Here is a 22,913-nt window from a genome sequence, read left to right on the forward strand (position 1 = left end):
GCTTCATTTAACCATCCTGTTTCTAGCAGTTCTCTGAACTATGGCTTCTTCTCCCCGAGAATAATAAAAGCCCAAGGTATGAGTTCACTGCTAAAGAACGAAAGCATCTCAGCAGCCCAGGCTGCCTGGTGATTTGCTGAGCTCCTCTGAGCCAGTTGTGAGTTTTCTTCTAATTTAACTGTTAAGGTTTAAGCTAAAAAGAATCCACTCAGTGAAGCACTGTATCTGTGCAAGCATGACCCTAATCCAAGCTAGGAACAATTCCCCAATATGATTTTTTGTTGTTAAACCAGGGAAAAGTAGTGCTCTTAAAATACTACAGTGTTTGCAGTAAAGACTAAGGTTATTAGGGTTTTGCAGAAATGCTGTGGTTTGGTCTCACCTTTAGAAGAGATGCAACTGAAGTGCCTTTTTATGCTTTTTATTAATCACTAGACAAGCAACACACTTTTTCCCGCGGAAAGTCGCATTTGCCTCAGTGCTTCAAAGCAATCTGTAAAACTTGCCTCTATCGCTGACTAACTATTACTGTTGAACAAATGTTTTTCTAATGCTTATATCTGAAGCCATCAAACTATAATGTGTGACCAGCCTTTGTATTTGGTAATAGCCTAACGTGGCAGAGTCAGAATCCATTCATTAGCCCTGGCAGGCAGCTCCAGCCTTCTGTGCAAGGAGCAAGGATTAATGCAGACATTGTACTCAGGGTGACCCTCATACTGCGAACCCCATGGTTTCAGCTTCATTTACAAATCCAGAAATCTTTCTTTCTTTGCTGAGGAATAACACCGTTAATGAAATAAAGCAGTGGCACTCATAAAGAGTAATTACAATGTAAGACGTCCCTGATTTTTACTTTGTTTACACATAAACTAGGATATTCCTCCTACTTAGTTTAAATTATATGCCCCTAGCTCTTTCCTGTCCTCCCAAATGCACCGGGACAATTTTTTTATTTGGATGTGACTGACAGATGGGAAAGGAAATGAACCTACTTAGTAATGTAAATAACACCTGCATGCAAAATAGTACCACATTCCCAGAAAACAATTCAGGCATTTAGGCATATCTTTTGCTCTATCTATTCCCCAATAAGCAATCCTGTTGTATAATGTACTGTACTTTCTCACATTTCCGGTTTGCATTTTATGTTGTTAGCTAATAGTTTATTTCTGGCTTTTTGAGGTGGTTTAGTTGATGTCATTCTTTTAATCCTAAATATTTGTTCCTTATTGTAAATTTATCCTTGACACTTAAGCTCATGCTGATAGGAAAAAGTAATTTAATAGAGCAATTTAAGGCTTGGATCTCCGAGCTACTTGAGCATCTGCTTAATTAGATTCTGAAATCACCCTATGAAGAAGCACAAAGGCCTACAGTCTAACTGTGAACTGGGATGTCTGTTGTCTGGATTTGCTGTATTTTAATTTCATTCTAGATCTGCCATCTATTAGCCAAGCACAATACGTAAACAGTAGTAAACATTATCTAAATTGAACTGTAAATACAACACACAATTATTCTGAATTAAAGTTTAGTAGATTGTAAGGAAATAAGATTTCCTGAGAATACCATGCTTACACTATCCATGCCTTCTGAATGTATTAATTTAGCTTAAAAGTAAAACAGAGATGGCATATATCTTGCAGAGCTTCTCAATGACACTAGACAGACTACCCAACATGTTTTGAATAGCATTTTCTTTTACTGAAACAATAGGTTGAAAAAAAGATGTTCCACTCCTCCTTTTATATAAAAAATATATATTCTCAAAATGGAAGGAAGGAAATTGTCACAAAATTATGAGTTTGTCCATAATTTCTTAAATTATATATTTTTCATAATTCCTTTATGTGTGGGATTGACAGGAGTTACACTACTGTAATAAATTTACTTTTTCTTTTCTTTATTCAAAGCAAAAGAAGTTAAATTTCAGTAACAATTATGGCCTCAGGGAATCTAGGGTTTCACTCACACAATGGCAGTGAGTTTGTACAGTTCAAGACATCCCAGGAAAGCCATGAATAAGTGTCAAGATATCCTATTTCTCTACTGTATATACTTCTCCATCACATAGTAGCTTTGTTTCACTTCATTTAGAGGTTCTCATTCCTTTGAACTCAGTTTGCATGACTAGAAGTGTATCTAGAGTCTAGAGTCCTCTGATTTTCCTGCATACACATCCTCAACAGTCCCCTGTTCTGCTCATTAAGACTCCCTAGAGGGTGGGGAATCTTTCCATTGCCCAGGGCAGAACTAATGCATTTGCAAGGCCAAAAAACCCCACGCACCTTAGTACCATCCAAGAGTAATGCCTAAAGAAGCAATAGCTGTGTCCCCTGTGGCCATGAGATGACATCACGGGTCCTTCCAGCCCCAGAGCTGCCGGTTCCCCTGGCCCTGCCAATTCAGAGGTCTTCCTGAATTGAACATACAAGTGATTGCTGCCCTCCCAACATCACCAAGGCCATTAATCATGACCTCATGGTACACACGACGAGGAGAAAAAAAGAGACTGGCAAACTTCTCTTTTAGGTTCCTTTTGCTCTTCCCAAGTACTTCTGATAGAGACATTTCTTCAGTGCCTACATCTATATACACATGTGTTATTATAGAAAGGTAAGAGGACTGATCTGAATGCATCAAAAGCTGAGAGCTATGCTTTCACGCGGATGAGGTGTCCAAGCCTGCTGAGCATTTACACACTGTCAGAGCAGAGCCTGAAGCAGGGACTTGCTCAGGAGCAGAGACAGGAAGCAAAATGAATCTGGAAGGAGCACATGTCTAGTGGAGTTCATAGAAAGGCTTTGTGCATGCCACAGGGCATCAATAATATACCTTTTGTTAGATATAATAAAGTCTTGGCAAAGACAGGTGATGACTCAGGAAGCACAAACAAATAGAGAGAGTCTCTGAAAAAGTAAGGAAAACAAGCAGCCCGTTTCAAGTTTAAAAGAAGTATTACCAAATCAAAAGCAACATCTGGCAACTGGTATTCACACCACCCCAGTTTAATCCTTACTGTGCTCCATTAGTGTTCAGCAAAGTCCAAAGGCCATGAAAGACAGGCAGTTAGGAGCACCTATCCCTCAGACAGACGAGGGATCATTTGTCCCCTAAGAAAGCTTCTGAATACAGAGCAGAAACACCCTCTGTGAAGTTTCCAGAATGGAAACCAAAATATTTCTCTGAGGATATTTTTCCTCTGCTCTTGGGCTGGTAACCTGATGTGCACCTTCTCTCCTGAACTCACTTCTCCAGGCACTGGTGTGGTTGCAGCCTGTCGGGTTGCAGACGATGCAGAGGGTCCCAGAGCAGCCAGGGAGCTGGCTCACCTGGGAGGCAAAGGCAGGCAGATCTGATCCACTCTGCATTTTGAACAAACCATTGACATGGACACAAGGAGCTGCCTCGTGGTTGCAGCCTGTCGGGTTGCAGACGATGCAGAGGGTCCCAGGGCAGCCAGGGAGCTGGCTCACCTGGGAGGGCACAGGCAGGCAGATCTGATCCACTCTGCATCTTGAACAAACCTTAACTTGGACACAAGGAGCTACCTCATCTGAGCCAAGGGAGCAGATTAGGCTGCTCAGCTTCCATCCTAAAAGCACGCTGTGCCTTGACAAGAGGGCTCCAGGACACCGTGGGTGAGCACTGAGAGCCTGGCAATCTGTGGGCGCCGGTAGGAGCTGACACAGGAGGCGTAACCTCCTGCACTGTTGGGTTTTGAGTTGCAAAAGGGTGTGGACATGGCAGGCAACGTGGAAAGCAGTGGTCAGTGTTGGGCGTTCATCTCATAAATGTTGCTTATGCATGGTACTGCAAGCAATGTCACACACATGAAGCCAAAGACACCATTTCTCTATGTTCTGGAGGGGGTTTTAGGGTTGCCCTAACTGAAAATGGGGCTTTTTATATTCATTTGAAGAAAACAACACCCATACTACTACTAACTTAAGAGTCATCAAAAAGTATTAGGCTACTAATATATCATAGTGACATGTTTCAGTAAAGTTTTGGAGACAGAGAGAGAAATGCCAGTGGAAGACAGGTTTTATGGTGATGATGTCCCTAGGCCAAATCCATCCTTTGCAAAAACTGTGCTGACACCATTAAAGATACCCTAAGGATGAATTACTCATTACATCTTACATTACATAATGAGAGCTGTATAGGGGAATTTCTTACAGTTTTATTCCTGCAGCTTCTAATATTAAATAGGATTTGTACACGCCTAATTTTAAATGAAGTTTCTAAAGCATTTCAAGGCATACATCACCTAGATTATGTAAAACTAATTTATTAAACAGGTTTCCAAAACACAGATGCTTCACTGATATAAAACAAATTTATGAAACGGGTTTCCAAAACACAGATGCTTCATTGTTTGGCTCAGGCTGTTTCCCCACATTTCTATCTGCTGTTAAACTGCAGTTGAAGTCCCACACAGGACAAGACTGCACTCTCCATCTAGAAGTGCACCCTAAGATATGAGAACATAAAAGCTACTGAGACCTTGTGATCTCCAGAGAAAAAAAAAATCTCTGTGGCCAATGATAAAATGAGCCATTCACACACTGAAAAAACTCCTTCATATCCAGATGTCTTCTTTTAGGTACCAGAAACATAAAATTCAAGGCAAAGGATTTGTCCTTTCCACTATGGATTAAACATAGGTAAAAGGGAGTATATACAACAAAGCTGAAGAACTGCCTGTATGGTTACAAGTTCTGTGCTGCTTTCAAGCCTCCAGAACAGAGCTCAGCTTGACATTGAAAAGCTTTGTAGAGGTTGGTCATTCTCTCAAACTTGACAGAGTCATAAATCCAAGGCACTGTGCAGCCAGGCACAGAGTTGTTTTTTTTTCCAGGATGAGAACACATCTGAAACAACACGCTCAGACAGTATGGTATTATTTACTTACAGCTGAGCTTAGGAGATCGGGTAGCAGCCTCAGAAATTATCCCAATTATTTGAAATTGCAGTATAGTGTAAGAATTCTGTCAAAAGAGAGGAGTGCAAGAGGCAGAGTAGTGGGAAAAACTAAGATGGCTTTTTTTTAATAATAAAGCAAAATGAACCAAGGGAAGCATTCAAAAATAAGTTAGTGAAAACCATTTTATAAACTAGCTTTAAAATCTCTTAATAGCATTAGCTTACCTTTTGTTTTGTCTGAAGAAATATATATGAACCAATAATGTTCTCATGAGATTTCATTACTGAAAAGGCTCATTAGAAAAGGCATTAAAATACTAATTACCTCATAAACTATTTAGTTGTGTACCCACTGGGATAGTACTTACGAGTGCTCAAGCTCTTCATAGATCCAGCTAATCAATTAATGCTCATTACAATCAGAAAGAGTATGCAGACTGCAGTATGCAGGAGAAATAAATAAGTCAGAGGTTAGCAAAGAAAGTGATTTGGCTGTAATCGAGCCCTCTTTTGTAACACAACTGTTGTCTGCTACGATTTAATTTTAATCAGCCTTTTTGGTCCTTCTGGTAATGTGACTCTTCTTGTCTCAAGAATCTCAGCTATTGTTATTGCTCCTCAAAGTGCATAATTTATTATGGGAGATACATCAAATGCTACACGGAGATTCAAGTGGACAGGTAGGGTTTTCACTGATACCATGCTAACATTACCTGCTGGGTGTGTAAAACCCGAGAAGAGGGGCTTGGGGGTGTGTCCTGAGTGGCTTTCTCCATCAAAGAAGAGGAGCAGCCACAGAGACACGGATGCACTGCTGGCTGTCCTGCAAAGCAAAGCCCAACACCAGCCCCTGCCTACCCTACACCAAGGCTTGGGAAGAGTCAACAGATGTCTGCTGGTGAGAACTGGGCTCTCACAGTCTTTTACAAACACTGTGGGGAAGAGCACTGCTTTACTGCCTGGTGAGATGACACATATGCTCCTTCATCTCAGGAGCACCAGGACTCTCTTCACTGGGTGTGGTGGCCCAGTATCAGCACTGGAAGCACCTGGAGCCTCAACAGAGCCTGCTGGGGTCCTCTCCTTCCCTTTTGCCTCAGCCTCTGCAGGGAGGCTCCTGGCACAGTGCTGTCACCATCAGTGTGGATATGGTCCAACACTTGTGATGGGAACATCCCACTGAGAAACAGAGGTTGGAGAGTGACAGGAGGCACCTCAGGAAAGTGCCATTTCCCAACTACATGAGCATCATGATTTGTCCTGTCCTGTAACTGGCAGGAGGCTCAACTGAATCTACAGCAGATTTTTTTTAAAACGAAATTTAAAATTTGTTCAAAGACATCCAGGACTTAATCCTGGTTCCTTATCATCTCCTTCACACCTGTAACTCAGGAAAGCTTCACTTTTGCTTCAGACCTGAAAAGTCCCTGCAGGGAGATCTTACATGCTCTAGAGAAACACATGTTCATGTGTTTTTTGACTATGGAGAGAGAAAAAAAAAAAAAAAAAAAAAAGTATGAAGTTTAGTGCTACTTCATCCAGCTGGTCATCATCCAGGCTGTGGTGACCAGGAGCCCTTTCACTCCTATAGGAGGAAAGAACATAGTGGATGGGTACTACAAGTCATAGCTATGTTATTTGGATTTTTGTGGGCAGTATTACACTAGCACCATGAGTCACATATACTGGTTTTACTAAGACTAGCATAAACACATCTTGAATTTCAAGTGTAGTATGAAAGGAAGTTTTACTTTCTAAAATCAGATTAAGCTACTTTATTTTCTTATTTCTTATTTAAATGAAGGATTTCAGAATCCTTGAATAATCTCAGTAACCACAAAATTCACCAAGGGCAATTTATTCCTATTTTAATTCTCAATACTGATGTGGTTATATATCTTTTTTCACATAAACTCCAGATTACCTCTGGGGAACTCTGTGTGCAACTAATTCAAGCATTGCTTGGATCAAATTTCCAATCAAACTAAATCCACCACTAACATGATTTAGACAACTGACAAGCCTCAGCAAATTCACGTAGCTGAACAAATTGATTTTTCTTTGTGCAAATGGTAGTCACCTTAAGTGTTAATAAGTGTTCTTTGGATAACACACATGGGTTTTCAGACATTTATTTTTCTTTGGCATTCTAAAGCATTTCAGGAAAAATGGTTTCTAAACAGAAGATAAGGCAATACACAAATAAATAGATGGACAAAGTTAGCCAAATAGGCATAGATAAGACTATGCTTGCATAGCAAAATTGTGTGGAATGGAGGAGGAGAAAAAACCCACCATAACCATAGGAAAGAAAAATGGACATGTGTACGAACATGCACACATTCAAACATCTGACCAATAAACCTAGGGCTCTTCAGACTGTTAGCTCTTACTATCACCTACCACTGCCTTTGGTTTGAATGAAGTACTCCCAACCCCAGATTCTGTACACATCCATATATCAATGTTTTGGCCATATTTTTTAACTGAATAAAATTCCTGGAAGATGAAGTTAGATCAGTATCTGTTACAAACCTCCAAATAAATAATTTTCTCTCTGCACACAGTCACACCAACACAGCCTGCAGAGCAGCTGCACACGTCCATTAGACGGAAAGCAGATCAGGACTCCCCCCATCCTCACCCTGGCTATCTCCTGGCTGCTTTGTTGGCAGCCAAAACAAAGTTCATGCTTAACCTCATGCTAAAGAGCCTCTGTTAACAGTCAGGGAACACAGTCCATCCCCTTCACATATATTTCTCCTAAACCACAAGCAGCACATAAAGCAGTCTCTAGTCAAATCCAGTAATGATGCTAGGTATTTTGGGAAGAAAAAAAAAAGCAAAGAGTTGGCAGAGTAAGGCAAATGTCATACTTCAGTGTATAGTGGTGTTCTGTCAGAAGCCAGACATATTAAAAATATTTACATAATTTAAAATAATTTGTACAGGTCTAGTAAAGTCTATTTTAGGCTTTGGGCCTTAATAAAAGTTTAAACATTTGCTAGATCCCATTAGACTTCATGTGTAACCTTGGCATTTAAGGGCAATATTGAGGATATGCCATTACTAAACTTTTCATATTAGTATGAGTGTTAACTGAAATACCAAAATAAAAATATAACAATATTTCTTGCAACTTGCAAACAGTCCTGGACTTTATATGCATTTCCAGATGGAAAACTTAAAATGTACTCTATGTTTGCACATGTATTCAGAGGTGGCTTGTAGTCTAATTTAAACATTCCAGAATAATGTGACCTAAATATAATAACTTGAATCATCCATCACTTTCAAAGAAATATCTGGCAATTTTTCATTATGAATCACTAGGGACAGATACCAATACCTGTCACAAAATTGCTGGTGGTTGTTTGGTATGATGAATCAATTATAAAAATCTTCTGATATTATTCTGAGGATTAGAGAAAATAATGTATCCTTAAATATTATGTAATGAACACCTACAGGAAGATGAGTTGAAAAATAAAGTCAGATAAAGTTCATACGAGATTCTGGAGCAGTTGTCAAAACACCAGTGTTCAAGAATAAGAGGCAAATATGTACTAAATATTTAGTGTATAAAATGCTGTGAATAACCTTCCCACATATGCTCTGTAGTCAGAATACGTGTAGTCTGTACAACATTCTGTAAAATACTGAACATAAATTCTAAATGAAAAAATGTTAAAGCCAAAACAAACAAAATGCTTTCCTGGCAGTATCAAATTTTGGAAGGGCCAAATCTAGCCTAAAGGAAATTTTGAGATTCAGAAGCAAAAACTACATCCTCAGCTGATGCAAAAAACCATACAATTCATTTGAAGTATGATTTGTATGTATGATACATACAATTTCATTTACCCAAGTTTACAGCTGAGGATCAGGGCTAAAGTTGAAAAGTAATCTTTGACTATACCAAAAACTGTGACTGATATTTTAAAGGTAGAGGATTATAAAATTTTATTTTAAGTTGCTTATGGGGCTTGTCTCCTTTCTGAATACTCATTCTGGAATACTAAAATGGACAGGAGAGGATTTACAGTGAAAAGGTGAATATTTGGTTTTAAATAATTTCCAATAGAATGAACAAAAAAACTTGAGGAATCCTGTCTGTTGTTTTCTATTTTACAAAAGTTTTCTTTTTTTTTTTTTCTTCCAACATAATTTTAAGACCAAGCTTTCATGAATGAAAATGTGTACATGAAGGTAAAAATCCTAAATTAAAATACTTCCCCACTGATATTGTTACTAAATGAAGAATCTGATATTATCTTAAAGTAAGATTTGGGGAACATTTTTTCAATATGAAAAAGAGTAGGTTTCAGTGTGACTTTATATAAAAATGGGAGAAAAAAGTGCACATCCATGACTAAAAGAGGAAGGTTTTGCCTAAATTGACTTCCATTCCTTAAAAACTTGGCAGTTTTTTAGTCAAATCTTCATGCTATTTAACCTTCAGCTGGTCAAAGTCCATGTTCCCCTGCCCCTGGAATATTCCAGCTATGTCCAGTATTTCACTGTCTTCTTCATAAGGTAAGTTCTTTGAAATGAAGGAAACTATCTAAAGCAGAGTTAACTTGGATGTGCCCACATTTCCAGAGTCAGTCCTCAGAGCGACATGAGCCACAAACGGAGTAAAGGCAGCTCAGGGCCCCTGGGGGGGCAGCCCATAACGTGGGCTGTGCATCAGTCAGCATAAAGGGGACACAGAGTGCAGAGGACACAACCAACGATGCAACATCCCATGCAGTCTGACTGCAGAGCACATTTGGGAAGATTATTCATAGCATTTTATACACTAAAATCTCAGATAAACTTTACTGGCCAGCAACTTGCTAGTAAAAACCAGAGCTGAGCATGGTTTGCTGCGTAAGTGTTTCCAGGGTGGGAGACCCAGCCTGTCTCAGATTTTAAATTACCTCCTCTGAACATAAATGAGAAGTTGCACTAATGAACATCTGGAAGACAGTATATATCCTTCCCGGCACTGAGAACTGTCACCGGCCATATCTGACAGAAGAAAAAACAAATGCTGTGAACATTCCCTCGGACTGCACACAGCTTGTGGCAGGGTTTCAAATATGCCTGTGATCTTAGAAGGAGCTCTGCAGGGGTATTCGTTAGTCCTGGTTTGGATATGGTTGACATTATGTGAAAGTAAGTGCTCTCCTGAGATTTCAGTGAAAGCCACGATGCCAGGGAAGCTGATCTCACAAGGCTTCCATCATCTCAGATGACAGAAGTCTCGGAAGATCAGTTAATTTTTGTCATTCTGAATCAAAATCTCATCAGTAAAGTTCAGGAGATTTCAGGGGCATTAAATCCAAACACAAAGCGCCACCTTCGTTTAGATTTGAATCCTAAATTTGAGCCTGCACCCCCTATAAGCTTGAGGAGTTCAGTCTTCCCGCTCTTACACTAGTCATGAAAAGCAGTGTATTTCAACAATTATATTGATATTACCAAAGTTAATATTAACTTGAAAAAAAATATACATACATTTTTCTCAGACAGAAATTGTGTTTTCTGGAACTGGCAGCCAGAAATTCTTCTGCGCTTGTTTCAGCTCTTCCACTGACAAATTGTGTGGCCTCTAGTGAGTCACTTCAATTTTCTCTCTCAGTTCAACAGTCTGAAATTATTTATTTCACAGGAATACTACCATAATTAATAAACTGGTTCATTAGCTACTGCATAGTCTTTAGAAAATAATTTTTAAGTCTGCCCATAAAGAAGAGATTTATTGCCATGAGAATTTTTCTTCCAGCTCTTGTGTCCTCGGTGGTTAAAATATGGGGCTGGTAAAGTGTGTAAAACCATCTCCTCCACCCAAAGCCCATCACTTGTCATGAGATGCACTAGCATATCCTAATCAAATGCTGGGCTTAATGTGCAACAGCCTGAGGCTTAAAACAATTTCTATTATTCATGGATCTTGCAAAAATCTTGGAAAATGAAAGCTGTACATACTCCAAGCGAGAGACTGAAATATATCTGTGTGAAGCAGAATTTCCCTGTAACGCAACCATGTTTTTATTTTTACAGCTTCTTTCCCTGACTTAACTACCATAAGGGCTTGCTTTTAGTTGCACCAGTGCCCATCGACACACAACTTTACACAAACAAAACCTTTTCTGTAAGGGACAGTTGGGCACCAAATAAATTACCCCTACATATACGAATGTATCAGACTTAAGTTTCAAAACCTTATGACACACAAAAGCCAATAGTTCATCTGTTGGGCTAGATGATAGCTACAGCAAGCAAATATTAGGATTGTATTTCAGTTATTGCTATGGTTACAAAATCAGGGTGGACACTGGGGACAAAAGGAGAAAGAGAAACAAATCTACAAAGACGGTAAATCCCCTAAGGAAAGAGGGTGGTGGAGAAACAGGGAGAAAGAGACAGGGTGAGGGCTGGTGGGTGGGGGAGAAAGCGAGGTCAGTCTAACACTCAGCTGAATCAAGGCAAACAAAATAATAAAAATCCAAGTTCTTCTAGGGAAATAGTGCTGATAAGATCACCACGGGATAAAGTGACACAAAGAAAGAAAAATGCAAGGAATTGTTACAACTTGTGCCTGCTAGAAGCAATGCAATTCATATGCACTCGGGAGAAGCAAGATCAGATATTCGGCACATATTCGCAGCAGCTATGAGTAACTGAAGAAGAGTTGCTTCTCTAGTGAATTTACTGAGCCACTGACAGCTTAAAAAGAATTAGTTCCTACCCAGTCTAGTACATAATCCAGAATTTAGACTTGACGGGTACAAGATCCTGTTTCAGTAAACAAACCAGAATATGATTATCTTCACCCATCACGATTATACCTTAATCCACACCAAGGCGCACTGTCTGCAGGCAAAGCTACTGCACAGGAAAGGTTTTAAAGCACAGATCAAGAGCACACTGAAAGTTTGGCTCTCAGGACTTTAAAACACAAGCACAAATGTAACAGCAGGTATGATTTCAGAATAGTGAGTTTTGTCAACAGTTGCAGAAGCACCGTGGGCTTTAACTACACAACATCCCTTCTGCAAAAACACTTCTCAGTTAGTGATACAGGAAATTTCATCATAGCTGTAGTTTTTATTTGGAAGACATTGCTTTGCACATTTTTTTTCTCTTATGCTGCTTTCATTGCTTCATTGTGAAGTACAAGATGAGCAATTGCTTTTGGAAGATCTGCAGAGATGCAACATTTTTTCTTTCTGCTTAGCAGTCCAGAATCCATGCAAAGAGAAGCCTTCTGGCCCTGAAGCAGTATGTGCTGTTCTACTGAAGTAGCACATCATTCCCAGCCAGCTTGATAGGCAAACACAGACTTCAAACCCTTTATTTTGTTCAACAAAGTACCTTCAGTCCCAAAGTGTGAAGTATCTAAACCTGGAGTTTCAGTGGCTCTGATCCTGCCCAGATCCTTGCCTGAAATCAGCCTGGACAGGTTGCAAACCTGGGCCCAGAGCAGGAACCCAGAGAGATGTCCTTCCTAAGGCAGCCAGCTGTCCCAGGCACTGCTGTTTGGGCAGCACTCTGCTGCCACATCCAAGGGCTGCTGCACCGGCTGAGCTGAGCACCAAAGCAGCGCCAGGGTGAGAGCTTACTCCAGCTGCCTCTCGCCTGGCACTGGCTGCACCGTCACAGCTCACAGGCACAGAAACAGCTGGTATTTGTGAAACAAGGAGCAGCAGAAGACTCCATCCAGACTCAGACCATAATCTGCATCTGATGGAAGCCCTCAACCTTTGTAGCCAAGCCTTTCCCGTTTGGCTGGCATGTTGTGCTCCTGCAGATAGCGAGATGAGCTTGTCTTAGAGCCATACAAAGTGCAGCCAGGTCTCTGCAGAAAGCCTGGCCTTCCCTCTGGGGTGGAGAGCTGAGTGATGCTTGCACTGGGACTTACACAGCCACTAGCAGGACCTGGACCCTTACCTCTAATTAAGTTGAATAAAAGTGCTGATGACAACTGGCTTGCTGTGATTTCTTTCACTTCTCTGCCAAAGCTGTCTGGCACTCTTAGGTATATTAGGAGGTTCGGTTATTTTTCTATTACAATCAGGAACATGCAATCTACCCATTTATTACTTTGCTTTTCTGGTTCAGTTTTCACTGTTTCATGTGACAGACACTTTCCAATTAATTTTTTTTTTTTGCTGTTCAACTTAGTAATGCTAGTAAACAACAGCCCACAGTCCTATGCACTTCTGATACAGAAATAATTATTTTCTCCTTCCTTTCCTTTCCTTTCCTTTCCTTTCCTTTCCTTTCCTTTCCTTTCCTTTCCTTTCCTTTCCTTTCCTTTCCTTTCCTTTCCTTTCCTTTCCTTTCCTTTCCTTTCCTTTCCTTTCCTTTCCTTTCCTTTCCTTTCCTTTCCTTTCCTTTCCTTTCCTTTCCTTTCCTTTCCTTTCCTTTCCTTTCCTTTCCTTTCCTTTCCTTTCCTTTCCTTTCCTTTCCTTTCCTTTCCTTTCCTTTCCTTTCCTTTCCTTTTTTCTTTTTTCTTTTTTCTTTTTTCTTTTTTCTTTCTTTTTTCTTTTTTCTTTTTTCTTTTTTCTTTTTTCTTTTCTTTTCTTCCATACAGGTTCTGTTAGAATTACAGGCACAGCCAAGCTACACATATAATTTAAATTTCATAAACCTACATATCCAGCGAGTGGCAGACAGAAATTGTAAAAGAAAAAATTAATAGATTAAATTGAGAACTGTATTTTTAAATTCAATTCCTTCATTGCCAGCCTGCTTTTTATACCTCCTTTCAGAGGCCATAAATTTCTGCAGGTAAGGGATGGATCAATGCCTTGCAATATTCAGATAGAAAGGCATCAGCTCCATCGAAAAGACCTGCTGTCACACAGGCTTCCAGTGGTTCAGTGCACGCTATTTATTTTTCACTCCGGTAATCCACGCAGTATTGCACTTCCAAGTTCTAAAACCTCCAGCACTCTGAGCACTGCAAAACCAGGCTGTAGGTAGGCAGTACATTAAGGCAAAGGCACCACCAACAGTTCCAACTTCATAATACTTTCAGCCTCCTGAACCACATGTTAATACGCCACACGTGCAACTCTGCATATTTTTACCACATACACTTAAGAGCTGCATGTTTCCTGCCCTTTCCAGTGCAATATATTTTAATATAAAATCAATGTGTGTTTTTGGTGGGCAGCATAAGAGTTTTATCCACTCAGCTGTGAATCTAAGAAGAAAGCTGTATTGATTTAGATCTTCACTCATTCATTTACTAGGACAGTTTTAAAGCATTAGGTGATAACCTAATTGAGAGGCATACTGCGAGGGAAACTGAGATTGCTGTGATAAATTAAATCAGTTCTGGGATATCATCTACAATACCTTAATACTTGATGGAATGTTCTCCTGAAAAAAAATTAAACCAGGAAGCAAGCATCTTGGGTGGCAGAGTGTGGCTTTCCATAAATGCCAGGTGATACAAGGTGATTAAAATACGTATTGCTTATTATAGAAATATTACACTAATGCCACACATATTCTATATTTCGTGCAGATGCGATAATTTATATATTTATCAGACTGGCTTCCATTTCCCCCTATAAACAAATTATGAACCAGTCAAGGGTGTGAATCTTCTGCCATCTATCATCTTTCTTTAAAAAACCTGGTGTCACACAGCATCCCTACTAATATTATTTACTCACATGCATTTTACAGAGGTAAATTAAGTCACATGTGTCACCTAACAGTGACTGCTGCATGCCAAACTGTGCTTGCACTGCTCAGGTATGTACTGCCACGGGGCCAGAAGGATCTGGTCTCACATCTGGGTCTCACATTTAGAGGAGCCTGTCCCGCATTCTCTCACGTAGGCCTCCTGAAAGTGCTGATACTCCCATGGATTTGGGCATCTGATGAATCAGGCCCAAAGTCCCCTGGACTTCTCCAGTTACTTCAGTCACTAGCTCCAAGCATCTTGGATGACTCTGTCTGGTGTTCAACGCGTTCATTCTTCTCAGGGTGGGGCCAGCCAAAGAGAACATAAGCAGTGCTGAATGCACCAGCAGTAATAGCATTAGCAGAACCCAGGGAAATCTGAAATTCTTTCCTAATGCAGGACACAGTCTGATAAGGTACTAAGCACACTTACTTTTAACTTTTAACTAAGTCACCAGAGTATGTGAAGTATCATACATGTTTTATGCACGAGGAAGAGTTAAATACTTAACAATAAGAACAAACATCCCTTTTCTACTTTGTATTCATGCGGAGTATTGTTAACTGACCATATTCCTCAAAACAGTGGCTAAATGAAGAGGCATTTTACATTGCATGGGTGCTCATACAGAAACAAAGTATAAAATTAGAATATAGAAATATATTCTATAAAATATAAATATAAATATAAATATAAATATAAATAATATATAAAATATTTTAAACCCCCAAACCTGCATTTGAAAAGAGGAAAAGTCCTGGAACTCTGAATTATACCTCTTAAGAGTTAATGTGTGCAGAACTTTTTCTACCCTTGAAGTAGAAGGGTACTGAGAAGTAACAGCTCTGCTTGTTCTCTACTCCATGTTTTGGAACTGATAGTAATTTCTTCATGCATTATAATGTCTTCATACATTAGATTTAGGGACAATATCTGCTTACCTTATTAAAAGGTAATTTGTATTAATGTATAGTTTCAGTTATTAAAGCACAGAATTCTCACCATATGCACCAATAATTTAATCTTGTTCTTAAGTAGCCTCACATTACCAGTAAAAAAGAGGCAGGGGGTGTGGGGAGAGTAAACTACAGAACCTTTAGTCCCCAAAATAGATGCCAGTTTTGGATTTATTCAGCCAAGGAGTATTTAGCTTGGCTCAGCTACACTTGCATTGAAAAAACACTTGCCTATTCCAAAAAGTTTTTAACGAGCTCTGCTGCAGATGCTGTTGCCATTTGGCATGTTCCCGTCACTGTGTGGTACAGCAGAGAGAACTCTCAACCACAGGTTTTCCTTGGCTGGGGGAGCCAGCATTTTTGGCTATCGTTCTTCCTCTGGCCAAATGGCTGCATGTTTACGGAATGTGGTTTTAGAGAGAGTGTTAACAGAGGTTGGGTTAACAGCCTAACCCAGACCAACAGGGAGGCGAAGGCATGACCTAGCCAACCTAAGAAAACAGAGGTAGAATAAACTCCTATATGTTGTTGCTCTTAACCCAGAGTCTCCTGTATGCACCATACCTATTAGACAAGTAGATATTTTTCTTTGCCTCAGGATAGATGACAACAAAAGCTGTACCAGTCATGCAAAGCAGAAATACATAAAAATATGTGGTTGCCTAAACTTTGTCAGCTTGATTTCATTCTCTCACTCATGGCAATTTTACCTTGGCAAAATGCCACTGAAAGAAGTTCAGTGAAGTTACTCCTGTTTTTCACTATGACAAGATATCCTGAATGGATAAAACCCTACAAAGTTAGAACTAAATAACTTCTGTCTTCATATTTCCATTAGACAGCAGCAAATAGCAGTTCTGAAACTTGAAAAGCCGAAGCGTTTCTACACTGGTAACTTGATTCCAAGGATTTAAGTCCCAAATACCCCCACAACAGTGCATATAAAGCTGTGGAAAACTTACAAATGTCCACCTGTAGCTTAGTTTACCTACATTAATCCTATATCAGTACATATGCCTGAGAAGCCTTGACCTTTTGAAATGCAGAACAACTTTAAAAAACTTTTTTTTTTTTTGTTACGACATTTGACTTGTATAAATAAATTACATTTGTCCAAATTCCAACACTTCTTTTTGATGGAAACACCTTTGTTGCATTCCAGAAAAAAAAAATCCCAGTTATACATATATATATATATATATATTTCAGTACACTTCTCTGACACATCAGTGTTTTTCCTATCTGGAAAAAACAAGGACTATGTACGCTCCTTCTGCAGTACCTACTTTAGACTGCACTCTTTATTAACTGACACTTTTCTTTAGATCAAGTTGTGCAGCACAGACACCATCAGAGAAATAACCAGATCATTTGCTTAAATTCTACTGACCTGCACCAAAAATCCTATTTAGCACAGTATAGATCACACAGTTCACCCTTCAGTTCCCTCTCACTGAGAGATCAGTTAGGACTAAGAACATCTTGAAAGTTCATAGACACAAAGGCAATTTACTGCAGCATATTAAAAAAGAGTATTATGTATGACTAAGAATGAAGTAAGCAGTGTCTGGCTACATCCCCCCCACTGTCTGGGTAACTGGTATGCAACAGCAATAGGAGAAAATACAGTAATTTCAAAAAATTCTCTTTTTACCATTTTGGCTTCTGAATGCATTGGGGGAACTTGAGGTGAAGCACATGGATTATTGAGGTTCGGCCCTTGCATCCCCATGATGTTGGAGTTCATCGACATTTGTCGCTCCATCTTTTAAAAGAAATAAATAAAAAAAAGGTTTGAAAACATCTGCAGACATTTGCAAGAATTTACTCTCGGTTTCTATTTAAATGGACTCAGCTATATTTCTTCAAGTCATGACTGGGGAAATAACAATCTGTGTCATGAATTGCATATGTGTATACGTAGGCGTGTGTTTCATCAGAATCGGCCCTGAAAGCTCACAGCCAATTATAAAGAAAGGGGTTCTTTAATAAACAAATGTAGCAGCCACCCAGGTTTGCGCTTTTTTGTAATGATTTTCTCCCTTTCAGTATAACAACACTCAGAGTTAAGTGGTTTTAAAAGCATCACTGTATAAAATTGTAGCTTCCCCTCCCAGTGCAGCCCAACTTAGCTTGTTAAAAGCATAAATAAAAATGTACAATCTCGAGCATATGGAAAACAAGTTGGCTGTTTTTCCTTCACTTGGACTGCTCAGCTGGGAAGAGTTCTCCACGTGTCTTGTAAGTGGAGTTTTCATGCACTGCTGAGATAGCAAAAAACAAAGCAAAACTTCTCCTGGCTGTTCAGAGCCCTTCCTGCAAGCTAGTTTCACTAGGCTGGGAGAGAGTGATGCAAACAAAACCTAATGGTAGTAAATCCTCTATAAAATAATTTCCTGGAGGGTATTCCCCAAAAAGAGATAAACCCCTCACACTACTAGGTCTTGTCAGGGATGGTAAAACAGGGTTTTGGTGCTGCTTCCAGACAGAACTGAGCATCCCACCTTACTTTGAGCCAGTCTGCTGAATCTTTGGCTCTTACAAAAAAGACATTTTTGGGTCCTTCTGAGCAATCCAAGCAGGGGAGCTATTTTTTTTGTCCCCTGTGGTGATGTGTTGTCTCCCACCCTCCATGATGCCTGCAAGAGTGGGTGCTGGGCTTTGGGAAAATGTGAATATCCTGCTGCCCACTGGCAGGAAAAGGCTGCCAAGGCCCCCTTTCCCTTTCTCCATGGGGTAGGAGCAGCTCCCACTGCCATCTCCCCTGCAGCCTTTCAGGAGTTCTGTAGGGCAGGAGGAGCAGCCAGTGCTGACAGGGTCTGTCTCACCTCCATGCTCATATCTCCAGGGCTCACAGCCAGAGCACACCTGCTCCTCTGCAAGCAAAGCTGCCCAAAGGGCTCCCCAGCTGCAGACTGAAGCCACTGAACTTACACTGCTGCTGGATGTTTGTTGTATTTCAGGTTCCTTGGGAATCATGCCAGAAAAAAACTTCCCACCATGACATGTCTTACGGGTTTTTTTTGTTAAACTTCCTGATCGATATTCCAGGAGAGCTTTATTGACAAGTTAATAATTAATAACTTATTCATGACTGCTCAAATAGCAGCCAAACATGAATCTTTGTATCCCTGTGGAGTGTTTCCCTTGATCCAGCAAAGCCAGAAAAAGAAGGGCTTTTCTCCCACCCATGGTGAATTGCTCTCAGGTTTGTCTTGCAAACTGAACACTGTGAAATGAAGCAAAACCTTCTCCTTTCTCTATCCCTTCTTCCCCATGTCATCCTTGCTTTTCTCCACCCCTAACCTGCCCAAATGTCTTCTATTGAAGAAGTTAAAATCATTTAAAATTTGAAGTTGCAATTGTAAAGCAGCCCTTTGGCTTCCATAAGATGTGAAATATTCCAATCCCTCCAGAAATGTTGGAAGATGAGCAGCAATTGTTACCTAGCTCTCTGATGTAACTTATCTACACTGCTTTTCCAGTTTTTTTATGAATTCAGAAAAATCTTTTTGTTCCAGCACAGACATACCGATCTCACCTACACGAATGAGTATGAGAATCACAAATTGTAGTCTCATGTAAACTGCTTCAAATCACTCTCACACTAATTAGCATGCCATTAACTTAATCAGAAATACTCCAGTCTAAGGTGAAGCACCAAAGGGGATCCAGCTTCGTTAACTTATTGTACTGGGTTTTTACAAAATCCAGCAGACTTTCACCTCTGCTTAGATTGAATCAAACACAACACAACTTTCCACCCTGCAAAAAAGCCAAATCAGAAAACTTACAGGCATGAGTACAGCAGAAGATCCTGGCATGGTGGGGTTGGGCAGGGTGCCGGGCATAGAGGCAGGCATAGGCTGTCTTTGTCGGTTGTGTAGGTGCAGTAGTGAAGACAGAGAACCTGGGACAGGCCTAGAAGAAAGCAAAAGAAAAGAAGGTTGTCATGGGCTGTGAAGACCAAAAAAAGCCTTACCCTGCCAGCCATTGGTAGGCACAGGCAGCTCCAGACAAGCAGGCACAGATAAACCAAACCAGGATTTGTCCTTTCCTGCATAAATCAGTGGAACATAAAGTTTTCAAGAAGAAGATGAATCACCTTCCTTCTTCTCTTTATCAGTTAAAACACCAGTATAGCTTATCTGATATGAATGTAAATGTATCAGATGGTCTCAGTCTGAGCACCTCTGCATAGTACAGTGGCTACCAAAAGATGGCACAAAAAAGATTCTCTACAGACAAATCAGAAAAATCTGCTGGCATTAGTGCACTGATGTAAGTTTAGCCCTCAGGAACAAAAATATATGGTTGATAGTTTTGCAGACTAGGACAGAAAATTAACCACTCCTAAATTAATTTTGAAATTGTATCACCTGTAAATAAGCTATTCTAAAATGAGGATTTCAAATCATTCTTGATATTATCTCCTGTGAAAATCTACCAAGCCTTTCTTCCAGGGCAGGATTACTAATTTTATCACTTAGCATGCCACCAGGACACAAAAAAATGGGAAACAAAGCAGAAATAAAATTAGGGAAACTACCTTCAGATTAAGCAGTTTATGAAAGTAAAACATATGGACTACAGAAAAGCAAAGTGAGTTATTTTGGCAAAAGGGGTTCAAAAGATTTGGAAGGATTTCTTTATTAAGTACAACACAGGGAAAACTGCATGTGAGAAAGCAGGCCCACTTACAAAGAAGAATCATAAAATTAAAACAATTCTGGGACTACACTTTGAAAAAAAAGCCTTTAAGAATGTGGTATTGGAAATTGTGTTATCAGTTTTTTCTTGTTTTTTAGTTTTTAAGAAAGTGTAGTTGCTTGAAGTTTTGGGTGAGTGTAATTTACTACCTTTTCAAGCTTTCAAAAAGCTTGAAAATAAAGTTTTCACATACAGTGCCTCAACAAACATTGACAGTACAAGTAGGTGTGTTAAATTTTCAGAGAACAGGATGCTCTTCTGTATAGCACATGGTTTAGACTGTTTATTGGGAAGGAGAGTTGCCCCTAAAGGTTGGAGATGGACTGGAGAAGAGGGTGCCTAATCTGGGAGTCTGAAGCACATCTGCAGGGCCTCTATCATGGAAAAAAGTCTAAGATGTTTGGAGCTTCTAACCATTATGGTTGCTTTAAAGCCTTGGCAGAAGCATCCTTTGCTTCAGTGATGAATCCACAGCTACCCATGAAAGCCTCAAAATTGGGCTGACCTGGTCAGGGGAAGCAGAGTCATAACCCTAGAGGAGCAGGGAGTGAGACTATCCTGCTTGGCCTGAACTGTGTCACACCAAATGATGGGGCTTTACATTTTGCCCCCCCAATTGCAGGTGGTACTGGCAACCATGAATACATACAACCCTCCTCTAACTTTAGCTGTCACTTCCAGTTATCTAACAATGTGCAAAAAGCCCAAAGGCTGTGAGCAATGGGATTGACAGCTGTCCAATATGGAGGACACCAGGGTCCCAAAGTGTAGGTGCCTGTCTGATGGGAAAACCACCTTCTTCTGACATACAAGTCTCCTTTTTTGCCAAGACTTCAGGCCACCTAATCCCCTTTTCTTTAAAACTCCCCAGTATTTCCCATCCTTGGACTTGCAGTCCTTCAACACTAGTCTTTTCAACCCTGTTTCCCTAGAAACATTTCTATCCCAACAAATGCCACCTCAAAATCCTTGCCCTGACAATTCCCTCATACTCAGACACGCTGCTCCTCCCACCCTTCTGCCCTCAGCTGCCCTCTTTTAGCAGCTGCACACGACTGAACCCATCCTTTTGTCTTGGCTCTCCGTGGAGAGAAAAAGCCTGTGTTTTGAAGGATGTTTTAAAAATTCTCCCAGACACATACAGTACTTATTCAGAAAGGGAAGAAAGAAACCCAAAAATAACAACAAATGTATCTCAGATACAGACAAGGAGTTCTTCCTATTCCTCCCTGGTTATCTGCTGATGGAGGAATATGATGTACTTACATCTTCATGTCACCTTAAAAAAGTCAAGACAACATTTTCTAAATGTGTGGTGTAATCCTGTGAGGGAGTGCAGTAAGTTCTGAGGGAGCATGAATGAATTTCTGGGATATGCGGCTCTACACTCAGCTCAGTACACGGCTACGCCTGGGAAGCTGCAGAGCTGGCATGAGAGGAATGGATGCAGTGCAGGAAAAATGAGCTCAGAAAATGTACTCAAAGTACACAGACCCTGACCCATTCTAGAACGGATGCAGTGCAGGAAAAATGAGCTCAGAAAATGTACTCCAAGTACAAAGACTCTGACCCATTCTAGAATGGATGCAGTGCAGGAAAAATGAGCTCAGAAAATGTACTCCAAGTACACAGACTCTGACCCATTCTAGAATGGATGCAATGCAGGAAAAATGAGCTCAGAAAATGTACTTCAAGTACACAGACCCTGCCCCATTCTACTGTCCACTTAAACTCAGCTGCTGTGTGTACCGGCACTCATTCACACATGAGGACTTGGCAAATCAATAGGACAGGGTCAAAATAGCATGAAAAGCAGATTCAGTGCTCTTTTGAAAAGAAAAAGTGAGGAGATATCAGGTTGAATGTGAGGAGGAGATCTCGGTTTGGTTTTTAGAGGCCCTGGTGACTCCACAAGTAGGGTCCACTTCCCACTGGCCCATACTCACCAGAACTACTGCCCTGCAGAGCAGCCAGCAACAAACTCTCCCAGGTCTTCCCCACCTCATGCTTTGAAGTGCATGTGCCAGACAGAAGGGCTGGAGTCCCGTGCTGGGGCCTTTGAGGGGCAGAACAGCGTGTGCTGCAGCCCCAGCTGGGGATGCACGTGGGGTTTCCTCCTGGACAGTGGGCAGGAGGACTGGGGAGGAAAGGAGAAAGCACTGGTGCACTCTCCTGCCTGGCCTGGAATGAGACTGAGGTCTGCACCCACCTGCCCACCCTGCAGCCCTCTGAGTTCACCAGCTCAGATGTGTGAGAACCTAGATCTATGGAACAGAACCTATGGGAACTGCACTGGTCAGAGCCACGCACTCACTAAAAATACCACTTGAGTTTTCCGTGGGGTCAGAGTAAAACAAGTACTGTAAAAAGAGCCCCACACACCTTTATTCAGTCTGAGAGTGCCCCACATACAGACCCTTTGTACAATTCACCAGTTTCATAATAAGCTTAGGTGTTAGGCTGTTTGACAGAAACTTATTTTGGCCTGACCTATACAATTTGTGCAAGTGATTCTCAAGGGACTGCATGGTTTGGATTTTGCTTATATGTTCCAGAGCCAAAAAAAATCTCCAAAGTTGCTTTAATGAGTTTGGGAATATGGGGCATGGGCAAAAGGGAATTAT

General features: G+C 40.5%; 1 protein-coding gene across 4 annotated transcripts in view; it reads right to left on the reverse strand.

The window, feature by feature from the left end:
* The window catches only part of CREB5 (cAMP responsive element binding protein 5), a 256,147-nt gene that overhangs the window by 52,711 nt on the left and 180,523 nt on the right, over positions 1–22,913 (reverse strand). For all 4 annotated transcript variants that reach the window (XR_010081997.1, XM_063409813.1, XM_063409803.1 and 1 more), the window contains 2 exons: positions 19,374–19,500; positions 17,234–17,344 (listed from right to left, as the gene is read on the reverse strand). Coding sequence is in view for 3 of the 4 variants with exons in the window: in XM_063409813.1 (XP_063265883.1) it covers positions 17,234–17,344; positions 19,374–19,500 (238 nt within the window). In the remaining variant the exon portion in view is untranslated. The remainder of the gene's footprint in view (positions 1–17,233; positions 17,345–19,373; positions 19,501–22,913) is intronic.

The sequence above is a fragment of the Prinia subflava genome, chromosome 1, assembly GCF_021018805.1.
Source record: "Prinia subflava isolate CZ2003 ecotype Zambia chromosome 1, Cam_Psub_1.2, whole genome shotgun sequence".
Taxonomy (NCBI): domain Eukaryota; kingdom Metazoa; phylum Chordata; class Aves; order Passeriformes; family Cisticolidae; genus Prinia; species Prinia subflava.